General features: G+C 51.0%; 1 protein-coding gene across 1 annotated transcript; it reads right to left on the bottom strand.

The window, feature by feature from the left end:
* Positions 1–799: 799 nt before the first annotated feature.
* Positions 800–1,750, bottom strand: LOC133758840 (olfactory receptor 2AJ1-like). Its single transcript, XM_062189974.1, has one exon. The coding sequence runs from the start codon at positions 1,748–1,750 to the stop codon at positions 800–802; it is 951 nt and encodes a 316-aa protein (XP_062045958.1).
* Positions 1,751–13,867: the final 12,117 nt, after the last annotated feature.

The raw sequence follows: 13,867 nt of genomic DNA, 5'->3' as shown, positions 1-13,867 counted from the left end.
AGTGCCTGCCTACCCACTGTGTGTCCTCATGCAGTGTGTTCCTTAGCCATCCATCTGGGATGGACAGTTGGGTTGGCTCCGGCCTCGGTTCTTGTGAGACAGGAGAGTGAGTGTGCTTCTGTATATCGGTCTCTTCTCCCCTCGAGCCCCTGCCTGGAGTGGCTGGATGGAGTCCCAACAACGATGGGCAAGCGTTCTTTTTTTTATTAATCCTTTCAAGAATAAATGTTCAACTGTCAGTCATTTTATTTTTCAGTTTATAAGGTGTGATTGTATTATTTATGCAGTTTATGTGTACATTACAGAGAGATTAAATCCAGCTAGTCAGCTTGCCCATCACTTCATCTCATTTTCTGTTTTTGGGGTGAAGCTTGCATCTGTACTTGCAGCAGTTTGGGGAGACACGACGTCTGCTCCTTAGCTATGCTCACCACGTGTGCCATAGGTCACTGGGCCTGCCCCTCCTGTCTGAGATGCAGGGCCCTCACCCTCGCCCTCTCCCCTTGCCCTTGAACCCAGACTCTCGTAACCACCATCCTGTTCTCTGCCTCTGTGAGTTTGCCGTGAGTACATGTGACGTAAGCATTGTGAAAGGCATGAGTAAGCCAGCACCCACATCGTTGTCACTCAGGATAAAAATATCAGCAGAGGGGAAAAAGCAAAAGTGACCTAACACACCAAAGAGATGTGCCTGGGTCAGCAAGTGACTCCGTCCTCAGGAGGCAGACCGGCCGGCCGTGGTTAAGAGGCAGGCATGGCGGGCTGTGGGGTTGATGACTACACAACCATCACCAAGCAGTCACGGGACTTTAGGAGATAAGAGCGCTGTGGGTCTCAAAGCCTTCCTCAGTGCCTCTAAGACGTCCCTGTTTCTCAGGCTGTAAACTAAGGGGTTCAGCGTGGGGGTGACGATAGCAAAGAACACAGACATGGCCTGTTCCTGGGCCGGGCTGTGTGTGGAACCGGGGGTCATGTAGATGAAGACGGTGGGACCGTAGAAGAGGCTCACCACCACCAGGTGGGAGGAGCAGGTGGCCAGCGCTTTCCGCCTCCCCTCACGGGAACTCACGCGCAGGACAGTGAGGAAGATGACGGCGTAAGAGGTGAAGATGATGCCAAAGGGAACCAGCAGCAGCACAATGCCCACCCCGAGTATCGTCAACCTGTAGGTCAAGGTGTCCCCACAGGAGAGCCTCAGAACGGCCATGACCTCGCAGAAGAAGTGGTCAATCTCCAGGCGGCCGCATTTGGGCAAACGCATGGTGTACACAGTCTGCACGAGGGAATTGAGGCTGCCGCCCGCCCAGGACCCCACGGCCATCGACAGGCAGGTCTTCCGGTTCATGAGGACGGGGTACCGCAGAGGGCGACAGATGGCCATGTAACGGTCACAGGCCATGCAAGTCAGGAGCAGGCACTCTGCTCCGCCCAGCGCGAGGTAGATGAACAGCTGCGTCCCACAGCCCGAGCTGGAGATGGTCTTGGTCCCCAGGAAGAAGTCGGCAGCCATCCTGGGGACAGTGGTGGATATGAAGAGCAGGTCCACCAGGGACAGCTGGCTGAGGAGGAAGTACATGGGGTTGTGGAGCCGGGCGTCCAGCGCGATGAGGACGGTCAGGGTGGTGTTCGCGGCCAGGGCTAGGACGTAGCTCAGGACGGTGAGGCACATGAGGATGCCCGGGTGCGGCAGGCCCGGGAAGAGTCCCAGGAGCACAAACCCCGAGCCTGTCGTCTCATTCCCTCCGCTCATGGGTCCAAGTCCAGGGCCTCACTTGCAAAGGGACGGGTCACAGAGACCGCGAGTTCTAGGAGCAGGCACCCCCTGCTCCGTGTAAGCTGCAAGCCTCTGCCTCAAACCCGTGCTCAGGCGCCTCTGACCTGTTCTCGCGGTGCTGATGCAACGGAGCCTGTCCTGCGTCCACCTGTTCACGGAGGAGCAGAGGGGCGCCCCGTGAACGGCCGCTCGTCCCTCCGGGACTCCCTGCGTCCCACAGCCGAGGGTCCCGGGGCGTGCACACAGCTCTCCCAGCCTCGTTCTCACCACGCTCTATATTGGCCAGGTCTAGTGTTTCACCCAAGACACCTCTCTTAGGTCCGGGACACACCGGGGGCTGGCCTGCCCAGCTCCTCCTGAAGGCAGCTGTCTGCAGAAGACCGCCCAGGAGGGGCCGGGTGTGTCCCAGGCAGCTTGCCACCAGCCTGGCCAGATGGGCCGGGCTCGGTGTGGAGAGGGCAGAAGGCAGAGCGCTGGCAAGGAAAGCCCTCACGGTAGAACAGAACGTCCTCCACCGCCAGCTAAGTTCTGCCTGCGCCGCTTCCCCCGGTTTGCCAGGTGTTTCCATGGGCAGTACGGGCCCACAAGGTGCGGCTGTGCATGTGGGCGCGCACTTTTAGCTTCAATCTGGATCTAAGGAGTCCCTTTGCTTGTCATTGTCAAAGCTCCTCTGAGCTCAGTCTGCCCCGAGCAAGGCCCCCAGACTCACCCGTCCCTGCTCCCCCACTCACCTCTCCCTGCTCCCTACTCACCCCTCCCTGCTCCACCACTCCCCTCTCCCTGCTCCCCCACTGACCCCTCCCGGCTCCCCCACTCACCTCTCCCCTGATCCCTACTCACCCTCCCTGCTCCCTCCTCACACCTCCCCTGCACCCCTACTCTCCTCTTGTACCCCCACTCACTGATCCCTGTTCCCCTACTCACCCCTCCCTGCTCCCCAGTCACACCTCCCCTGCACCCCCACTCATCTCTCCCCTGCACTCCCACTCACCCCTCCCTGCTTCCCCGACTCCAGGCTTTTGTGCCCACCTGAGGTGCCTGACAGCTCTTCTGTAAGATGCCCAGTGGCCCCAGTGACTTTACCAGACAGAGCCCTGGCCAGCGCTCCCCACATCTGCCTGGCTCACACGTGTGAGTGACCACACTGGTGCTGCAGGAACTGGGCTCTCATTTACGCATCCCGATGGAAGCTGGGCTCTGAGCCTGGCATCTGAGGTGTGGAGGAGGAGGGGTGAGGCAGGACAATCAGGACACAGAGGGCAGCAGGCCCGGCATCCCAGAGCCCTGAGTGAGATGCTGTTCATCCTTTGGCCTTTCATTCTTACACCCATTCTGTTCTCAAGATCACAACGTCTTGCTCATTCATTGTATATAATAGGGTCGGGGAGGGGTGAGTGAGGGAGCAGGGAGGGGTGAGCGGGGGAGCAGGGAGGGTGAGTGGTGGAGCAGGGAGGGGTGAGTGGGGGAGCAGGGAGGGTGAGTGGGGAGCAGGGAGGGGTGAGCGGGGGAGCAGGGAGGGTGAGTGGTGGAGCAGGGAGGGGTGAGCGGGGGAGCAGGGAGGGGTGAGTGGGGGAGCAGGGAGGGGTGAGCGGGGGAGCAGGGAGGGGTGAGCGGGGGAGCAGGGAGGGGTGAGTGAAGGATCAGGGAGGGGTGAGAGGGGGAGCAGGGAGGGTGAGTGGGGAGCAGGGAGGGGTGAGCGGGGGAGCAGGGAGGGGTGAGTGGGGAGCAGGGAGGGGTGAATTAGAAACATCAGCCCTGTGCATAAACAAGCACCTCAGTTCTCCCCCTCCCCACCAGAAAGCCGGGGGAAGCTTTCTGGGACTGGGTCGTATAAGGACTGCACGAGGCCGTGAATGTCTGATGTGCCAGGAGAGGAAGGCCTGAGACCCTTAGCATGTGTTCCATGTGATGTGGTTGACCACAGTGACAAAGAATGCTAAGTCCAGCACCTGAGACAGCCATTGCTCTCCATTTGCTAGTATTTGCATGTATGATTGTTATTTGCATGTATGCATTTACATATATGTATTTGCATGCATGTTATTTGCAGGTGTGTATTTGCTATTATTTGCATGTGTGCATAAATAAATAACAAAATATGAACACTTAAAATAGGCGGCTCTGACCTGCTGCTTCAAAGGCAATTGACGAGAAAACCGCGCCACACCATTTTCAGGCAGCGGGCAAGAGTGTGCGCAGGGTTCTGTGGATCCACAGCTCGGCACGGCCTCGGCGTCTCAGCTGGCCACGTGCAGACACGGTCACTCCGTTCTAACCCGTCACAAAGCACACGCGGGGGACACCAGTGCAGAGCTGTGAGGCTGCTTACCTGGCTGGCCTTCACCTTGTCACGGAGGGGCTGTGAGGACACGGAGCGGGGGTCAGCAGGGTCCCTGCCGCATTTCCTCCCTTCAGTGCTCGCCTCGGCCGAGGTCTGCGCACCTGGCCCTCGCTCTGCAGTGGCCGTAACTTCGCCGGGCTCAGCGGCTCCGGCAGCGCCTCTGCACTCTGGCCACGGAGCCCAGCTGCCCACCAGGGCCGCTCTGCGTCGCCGGGGCTCGCGGGGCTTTATGCAGCCTCACTGGTGGAGCCGACAGGGACTGCCGACAGGGACGATCTGCGCAGCTCTCAAATCAGACTCGGGCTTGAGCACAAACCCCTATGGATCCCTGAGGGACGATGACCTGCGGGACTCCAATTAAGCACAGTAGCCTAAGGATGTTTTTAGTAAGACTTCTAGACGAACAAACAGCGCAATGCACACACCGTTCTGTCAACAGTTCCGGGCGTTTGATGAGCTCGGCCTGTGGGCGCCGCCTCCTCTGGAAACGCCGCCTGCTCTACCCTGTCCTGTGAGCCCGCTGCCCTCACCGGGGCCGGCCCCGCCGATGGTTCTCACCCTGACCCTGCGCCTCACAGGGACCCGGAAACCAAACGCCTCTCCTGCTGGGTGTCCCCTTCTTTGGAACCTTGGATCTTGACGCACTGGGCACCCGAGATCCTACTCTTAATTGTGGCTTCCCGCCTTGCCACGCGCAGTGCCCGGCCATGCGGCCCCGTCAGGCAACCGCAGTCTCCCACCCGAGTTCCTCTGGCTCAGCGCGGCCTCCCCGTGCAGCTTCACCGCTTCCTCTCAGACCCACAGCCAGCGCACCTGCCAACCACCTTTTCTCACACTGACACTCCACAAGTGTATGTGCCTGATTTTACTTATTTGGACAGCAGAGAGAAGCTGTGATGTCTTCCATCTGCAGGCTCGCTTCCCAAGCACCCACAGTAGCCAGGGCTGGGCCAGGCTGAAGTTAAGAGCCAGGGACTCATCCGGGTTTGCTGCATGGGTGGCAGGGACCCACGTAGGTGAGCGGTCACCTGCTGCCCCCAGGGTGCACAGAAGCGGAGGGGGAGCTCCAGTCCAGGCCCCCAGGCTAGGGGTGCAGGTGTCCCAAGCAGCGGCCTCTTTGTCTGCCCCTCTGATGTTCATGTCTCATTTGTACTTCATTCCAGTTAACTTTCACATTTGTGTAAGCTTTTTTACCAATCAATTCACATTTTCTGTGTTTTGTGCTAACTTTGGGATTCAGCATAGAATTTAGCTAACTTCTCAGTCAAGTCTTTCTCAATAACTGGATTGAACATATATATATATATATATATAGCTATGATTACATTTGTAATTCTGTTTTATGTCGCTAATTTAATTTTATTTAGTATTTTTATAACATATATATCTGGATACATTAGTCCTATGTCATTGGATGCACTGATGAGGAAAATGTGATGTACACGCGTGATGTGGAATAATTAAGCTGATGATATAGCGTCAGCACTCTTTTACGATGAGGTAGTGATTTGTTGAAGCCCCACCGTAGGCTACCCGTGAGTGCAGCCACCCTGCCCACAGCAGGCCCGGCTCACTCTCGTCTCCCTGAAGGCTTGAGCCTTTTGGTCATCAGCACTCCATCCCCTCTGGTCGCCATCGTCCACTCCCTGGGTGGAAACCTCTCAGCTTTCCTGTGTAAGTGAGACTGTGGGACCATCCCATGCTGGGCTTTTGAGAGTTAACGTGATGCCCTGCAGCTTCCTCGTGTTGTCACGAATGCCAGGACGTCCTCATTTATAAGGCTGAAGAGACAGCAGTGCGTGTGCGTGTGTGCATGTGTGTGCATGTGTGCGTGTGTGTGAGTGCATGTGTGTGTGCGTGCATGTGTGCGTGTGTGCGTGTGTGTGAGTGCATGTGTGTGCATGTGTGCGTGTGTGCATGTGTGCGTGCATGTGTGCATGTGTGCATGCGTGTGTTTATTCTTTGTCTGTTAATGGACCCCGAGACTGACCCCTTACCCCGGCTGCTGAGAACAGTGCTACAGACCATGGAGCGCAGGTGTCTCTTCAGCGGCCCGACCCACATTCCCGTGAACGCACGGGCGCTGGGGGCATGGCTGGGTCCTGTGCTGGTTCTGCTCCGGCTTTCCAAGGAGCTCCGTGCCATTCCCCACAGCGCCTGCACTGCTGTACACTCCCCCAGCGATGTGCAAGCGTCTCTTCAGCTGTGAGCATCCAGCCTTTACATCGCAGCCTGCTGGGGACACAGGATGAAGGCCAGGGCCGCCCAGCTGCTTCCTGGACACCTGCTCTGCCCCCTCCTGGCTCCTGAGTGGGTGGCGGGGCTGCCTCACAGCTTCCAGGGCAGCAGCAGGGTGCAGGTTGGGCTGCTCAGCTGTTTCCTGCGGCCCTGTAGGTGGAGCCCCTCAGGGTGGGTCACCCAGGGGCTTCCCAGGGCCCTAGTCGGGTGGGTGGGGCCATGGGTTGGTTCAGAGGGCTGCACCTCTAGCAGTCATCCTGTTGACCTCTGATGACCACTGCTGATGCTTGTACGTTGATTCTGTATCCTGCAACTTTACTGCCCTTACCGGTTCCATCTGGTAAACCCTTTTTGATGGAGTCTTTAGAATGCTCTGCATATAGCTTCATTTTTGCCTGTTAACAGAGACAGCGTCACTTCTTGCTGGTCCATGTGGATGCTGTACACTTGCTTCTGTTGCCTGACTGCTCTGGCTAGGACGCTGTGTTGACCACAGCAGGTGAGAACCAGGCCTGTGGCTTGTTCTTGATTGGCAGAGGAAGAGCTTCCTGGTCGTCACACGGAGTAGGATGCTGGCTGAGAGCTGGCCGCTGCGCCCTCTATCGTGTTGAGTACCTCCCTCTGTACCTAATTTGATGACAGGTTTTTTAATCATAAAAGAATACGGAAATGTGTGAAGTGCATTCTCTGCAACTGCTGATACTGTCATGTTTTTGTTTTTCTGTCAGTGGAATGGATGCCACTTCCTGACTTAGCTATGTTGAACTCTCCTTAAATTACAAGGACAAATCCCCTTGTCATGGTGAAGCGTCTTTGCCAGTATCCTGTTGAGGAATTTGCATATATGGTTATCATGGCTAATGATCCGTAATTACCTTTTGTAGTGATGTCCTTGAATGGCTTAGGTATCAGGGTGGTTCTGGCTTTATGACATGAGTGTGAAGCGTCCCCTGCTCTGCTATGCCTTTTGGAAGAGTTCACAAAAGCATGGCATTAACTCTTTAAAAAGTTACCCCAAGCCAGCTAGCCTGGGAATGTCTTTGGGGGGTTTTAGTGATTTAATCTTACCACTCATTATTTGTCTGTCCTGATGTTCTGTTCACGCTCAGTCTTGGCAGAGAGGTGTCTAAGAATTTCCCACCTCTTCCAGATTCCCCCGTCTGGCAGTGCACACCTTCAAGGCCGCTGTGTCTTTCTGTTGGGTCTGTTGTGATAGCTCCCCACATTGCTGAGTCTGCACTTCTCTCTCTGTGTCCTCGGACTGACTGCAGTGCTGTCAGTATTTTTACCTGCTTTGCATTGTTGATCAGTTCTGTTGTTTTATTTGATTCTGCTCTGACTTCATAATCTTCTTTCTTCTACTTTGTTCATTCTTCTTTTTTCTACTTTCTTGAGGTGGGATTTTAGTTTGTTTATTTGAGATATTTCTTCTCTTCAAAGTATTTGTTTTATTGCTTTATATACCTTTCTTGGAATTTCTTTTACTGTATCCCACAAATTTGAATATCTTGTATTTCTGTTTTTATTTTCTAAAGATTTTTTTTTAATTCCTTGTAATTTTCTCTTTACCTTATTGTTTATTCTGTAGCATTTGGCTTTACGTTCACAGATTGTCAATTTTCTATTTTTCAGAAGAATGTAAATCACGCCTAGGAAATCCGATGTGAGTCTATGGAGTATGTTTAGTCTCCTTACTAACTGAAGAATCCAGAAGGCAGCAGCCATCTTATTTGCGCTTATGACTCTGTTGTTGACCCATTTTATTTAGTTAACCAGCTAATTCTTTTTTCTGATTACATTTGCCCTTGTGATTTTATATAGGGTGTGTTGGTTGTGGTTAACTTTCTTTTTTTTTAATCTTTTTTTTTTTTTTGACAGGCAGAGTGGACAGTGAGAGAGAGAGACAGAGAGAAAGGTCTTCCTTTGGCGTTGGTTCACCCTCCAATGGCCACCGCCTCCGGCATGGTGCGGCTGGCGCACTGGGCTGATCCGAAGCCAGGAGCCAGGTGCTTCTCCTGGTCTCCCATGGGGTGCAGGGCCCAAGTACTTGGGCCATCCTCTACTGCACTCCCGGGCCACAGCAGAGAGCTGGCCTGGAAGAGGGGCAACCAGGACAGAATCCGGCACCCCGACTGGGACTAGAACCCGGTGTGCCGGTGCCGCTAGGCGGAGGGTTAGCCTGTTGAGCCACGGCGCCGGCTGGTTGTGGTTAACTTTCTAATTTACTTTTTAGATTTCAGAATATTAAGATAGGATACTGTTATGGATCGAACAGAACATGGCTTCCCAACCTGATGCGGATGTTTAAACTTCAATGTTTTGTGTTAACGGTTAATAGATGAGTATTGCTGGTTGATGGATTAAGTTGGAAATTTCATCTAATTATTGTTAGTAAAATGGCCTGGTCTTGTCTGTGGTACGGTTTATGTCCCAGACGCTATCCTAGGCTCTAGGCCCTGCCACCATTTCTGGATGGCAGGTGACCAGGAGGCCCAAGCACAGGTGTCAGCTCCACCCCCACCCTTACGGGATTCACTGCTCATGTTTCCCTGCACCCGACAAAGGGTATAACAGAACATCCTTCCCACGCACACGCTCCTCTCTTCGCTCTTCTCTCTTCTTCGACCCCTCCCTTGGGCCCATCAGGTCTCTCCAACCCTACAATAAATGTTCCCCTAAAAATTTCTATTTTTTTCCTGTGGTTGATGTCTATCATCATAGCATTGTGGTTGGAAAATACAATTATCTCAGTGTTCTTGAACTTGGTAACCTTGTTTTGTGGCCTCCCAAGTGATCTATCATAGAGAATGTTCCACGTGGCTGCCACTGCTGTTGGGCAGCATGTGCTGCATGTGCCTCATGGGTCTGTTTGGTTCACGGTGCAGTTCAGTCCCGGTATTTCCTGGTGACTTTATGTCTGGTGGCCTCTTCATTGTCCCCTATTGTTGCTGCATTACTGTGTTGCTTCCTTCCCACTTGTGGGTATTTGCCTTATATATTCAGTTGCTCCAGTGTTGTGTGTGTGTTCACAGTTGTTTTATGGCCTCTTGTTTGTTTTACATTTTATTTAAGGTATATAGATTTCATGAATTTCATGTACAGATTTACTAACACAGTGATACTTCCCACCCCACCCTCCCTCCTGCCCAGGCTCCCGCCTTCCCTCCCCCTTCCTCTCTATTCCCTCTCTTAGTTTTTACAAGGATCTACTTTCAATTTACTTTATACTCATAAGATTAGCCCTATACTAAGTAAAGGGTTCAACACATAGCAAGAAGAAAAATCACTGTTCCTAAACAGTAGAGACAAGGGCTGTAAACAATCATCAAAGCTCAAAATGTCAATTTCAGTCCTGTACATTACACTTTTGGTATTTTATTAGTGACCATAGATCAAGGAAAACATATGGTATTTGTCTTTTTGGACTGGCTTATTGCACTAAATATGATGGCTTCCAGTTGCACCCATTTTGTTGCAAAAGACAGGGTTTAATTCTTTTTTATGGCTGAGTAATATTCCATAGTGTATATATCTCATGATTTCTTTGTCTAGTCATCAGTTGATGGACATTTGGGTTGATTCCATATCTTAGCTATTGTGAATTGAGCTGCAATAAACATGGGGGTACAGATCACTCTTTCATATGCTGATTTCATTTCCCTTGGGTAAATTCTCAGGAGTGGGATGGCTGGGTCATATGGTAGGTCTATTTTCAGCTTTCTGAGGTATCTCCATGCTGTCTTCCCTAGTGGCTGTACTAAAATACATTCTCACCAACAGTGGACTAGGGTACCTTTCCCCACATCCTTGCCAGCATTTGTTGTTTGTTGATTTCTGTATTAAAGCCATTCTAACAATGAGGTGACTGCATTGTGGTTTTGATTTACATTTCTCTGAAGGCCAGTGATCCTGAGCATTTTTCATGTGTCTGCTGGCCACTTGAATTTCCTCTTTCGAGAAATGTTCAGATCGTTTGCCTGCTTCTTAACTGTGTTGTTTGTTTTATTGTTGAGTTTCTTGATCTCTTTATATATTCTGGATATTAATCCTTTACCAGTTGTATAGTTTGCAAATAATTTCTCCCATTCTGTCAGTTGCCTCTTTCCTTTGCTGAAGCTTTTGCAATACAGAAGCTTCTCAGTTTGATGTAGTCCCATTTGTCTACTTTGGGCTTTAATTCCTGTGCGTCTGGAGTCTTTTCCAAGAAGTCTTTGCCTATGCCAATGTCTTGCAGAGTTTCCCCAATGCTCTCCTCTGGTAAGTTGATGGTATCAGGTCATAGATTCAGATCCTTGATCCATTTTGAGTTGATTTTTGTATAGGGTGATAGGTAGGGGCTTGTTTCATACTTCTGCACATGAAGATCCCATTTTCCCAGCACCATTTGTTGAGGAGACTGCCCTTTCTCCAGGGATTGATTTTAACTCCTTTGTCAAAGATTACTTGATTATAGGTGCATGGACTGATTTCTGCAGCCATTGGAGTGTGATTCAATGGCAAAAGGAAGACCTTTCTCTCTGTCTTTCTCTCTCTCACTGTCCACTCTGCCTGTCAAAAAAAAAAAAGAAATATTCTTCCTATACTCAGTTTGCTTAAGGTTTTCATCATGAAAAGATGTTATATTTTATCGAATACTTTCTCTGAACCTATTGAGATATTCATGTGGTTTTTTTTTTCTTGAATTTGTTAACATGATGCATCACATTTACTGATTTGTGAATGTTAAACCATCCCTGAATAACAAGGATAAATCCCACTTGGTCTGCTGAATGATCTTTTTGATGTCTTGTTAGATTCAATTAGCTAGTATTTTGTTAAGTATTTTTGCATCTAAGTTTGTCAGGGATTGGCCTATAGTTCTCTTTCTCTGTAGTATCTTTGTTTGATTTAACATTGAAAGTGGGGCTGGCACTGTGGCGTAGTAGTTAAAGCCACCGCCTGCAGTGCTGGCATCCCATCTAGGTGCTGGTTTGAGTCCCAGGTGCTCTGCTTCAAGTTCAGCTCTCTGTTGTGGTCTAGGAAAGCAGTGGAAGATGGCCCAAGTCCTGGAGCCCCTGCACTCGTGTGGGAGACACAGAGGATGCTCCTGGCTCCTGGCTTCAGATTGGCGCAGCTCTGGCCATTGCAGCCAACTGGGGAGTAAACCAGCAGATAGAAGACTTCTCTCTTTCTGTCTGCCTCTCCTTCTCTCTGTGTGTAACTCTGACTTACAAATAAATAACTAAATCTTTTTTTAAAAAAGAATTAGAGTGATGGTGATGTCACAGAAGGAGTTTGAGAGAATTCCCCCCTTTCTATTGTTTTGACTAGCCTGAGAGGAATTGGTATTAGTTCTTTAAAAGTCAGGTAGAATTCAGCAGTGAAGCCATTTGGTCCTGGGCTTTTCTTTGTTGGGAGGGTCTTTAATACTGATTCAATCTCTGTCTTGGTTATTGGTCTGTTCAGGCTTTCTATGTTTTCATGGCTATTTTGGGAGGCTGTATGTGTACAAGAATCTCTTTTTTTAGATTTTCCATTTTGTTCGCATAATGCTCTTTGCAGTAATTCCTGATAATTCTTTGTATTTCTGTGGCATCTGTTGTTACATTGACATTTAAAAACATTTTTTAAAAGATTTATTTATTTATTTGAAAGAGTTATACAGAGAGAGAAGGAAAGGCAGAGAGAGAGAGAGAGAGAGAGAGAGAGAGAGAGAGGTCGGTCTTCCATCTGCTGGTTAACTCCTAAGTTGTATGCAACAGCCAGAGCTGTGCTGATCCGAAGCCAAGAGCCAGAAGTTTTTTTCAGATCTCCCACATGGGTGCAGGGGCCCCAGGACTTGGACCATCTTCTACCACTTTCCCAGGCCATAGCAGAGAGCTGGATCAGAAGTGGAGCAGCCAGGACTTGAACTGGCGCCCATTTGGGATGCTGGCACTGCAGGCGGCAGCTTTACCCACTGTGCCACAGTGCTGGCCTCTACATTTACATTTTGATCTCTGATTTGGGTCTTCTTCCTCTCTTTTTTGGTTAGTTGGGCCAATGATGTCTCCATTTTCAAAAAAAGTGTTCCTCATTTCACTGATCTTTTTTATTATTATTTTCATTAAGTTTTGTTTATTCTCTCATTTTAATTATTTCTTTTCTCCTACTAATTTGGGGTTTGGTTTGTTGTTTTTCTAAATCCTTGAGATGTGTTTACATCTCACTTATTTGATGCCTTTCCAATTTCTTGATATAGGCACTAATTGCTATATCCCAGAAGTTTTGATATGTTGCATTGTCATCTTCATTTATTTCCAGAAATTTTATTTATTTGTCCTTTGATTTATTTTGTGACACGCTGTTCATTCAGGAGTATGTGGGTCAGTCTCCATGCGTTTGCATATGTTCTAGATATTCTTGAGTTGTTGATTTTCAGCTTCATAGAATTGAGGTCACAAAAGACAGATGGTATAGTTGAATTTGCTGAGACTTACTTATGGCCTGGCATATGGTCTATCCCAGAGCTGGTTCCACGCACTGATGAAAGCGTGTGTATTCTGCACCCGTGGGATGAAAGCATCTGTAGATGTCAGGTGCATTTGGTCATGGTGTGAATTAGCGCTGCTGCTGGTTTGACTTTCTGACTGCAGAACCGCGGCTCTCACCTGTGGCTGAGTGGGGGAGCCCAGCAGCTGACAGGACCCCGGCACCTGTTCTCACCCAGGAGGTCCTGGTGAGTTGGTCTGAGAGCTCCTGCAGTCAGCAGTGAGGCTGGGGACCAGGCCTCGCCCAGCCGCCGGGGGCCCTGGTGCGGCCCCGGTGAGAAGCTGGCCCTGGGTCGGCTCCCGCCGCCCTTTCTGCAGCTGCTCCCTGGACAGCTAAGCCAGCTGCAGGCAGCTGTGACCTCGCGTCTCCTCGAGCGTCCCTCCTGGCGGCGAGAGCAGGCAGAGAAGCTCAGCAGCTCTGAGCTCCACGCACCAGCCCTGGGAACCCGTTTGTTCATTCTGTGACGGGGCCGCGGGGAAGCAGGTGTGGAGTTCAGCCAGGCCTAGGAGGGACAGACAAAGGCTGTGTCTCTGTCCTGGCTCAGGGGCCAAAGAGCCAGGCGTGGGCCCTGGGGGCTCAGCAGCCAGTGGTGGGACAGAGTGCAGGTGAGGGGGTGACACGGGGGTGCACCCTCTGATCCTCACCCAGATTCCCCTCGCCAGGAGAGGCGGCTTTCATTTTTCCTTCTTAAATTTGTGTGTGTTTGTTTTCACTTATTAGAAACGCAGTTGCATAGAGAGAAACAGCTTCCACTTGCTGGTTCACCCCTCAGATACCCACAGTGGGCCATGCCGAGGCCGGAGAGCCTGGAGCCCAGTCTGGGTCTCCCCATCAGTGGCAGAGGCCCCGGAACTTGGGCCCTCACCTGCTGCCTCCTAGGAGCAAATTAGCAGGAAGCCGGTTGGGAAGTGGAGGAAGCTGGACTTGAACGAGGTGGGCACAATGCCCGCCCTGGTAAGATGGTTTTAACAGGGGAGGATACTCAGTACACAGTCTCTGCAGTG

The sequence above is a fragment of the Lepus europaeus genome, chromosome 4, assembly GCF_033115175.1.
Source record: "Lepus europaeus isolate LE1 chromosome 4, mLepTim1.pri, whole genome shotgun sequence".
Classification (NCBI taxonomy): domain Eukaryota; kingdom Metazoa; phylum Chordata; class Mammalia; order Lagomorpha; family Leporidae; genus Lepus; species Lepus europaeus.
Note: the sequence above shows the minus strand (reverse complement) of the source record. Positions and strands in the feature narration are given on the sequence as shown.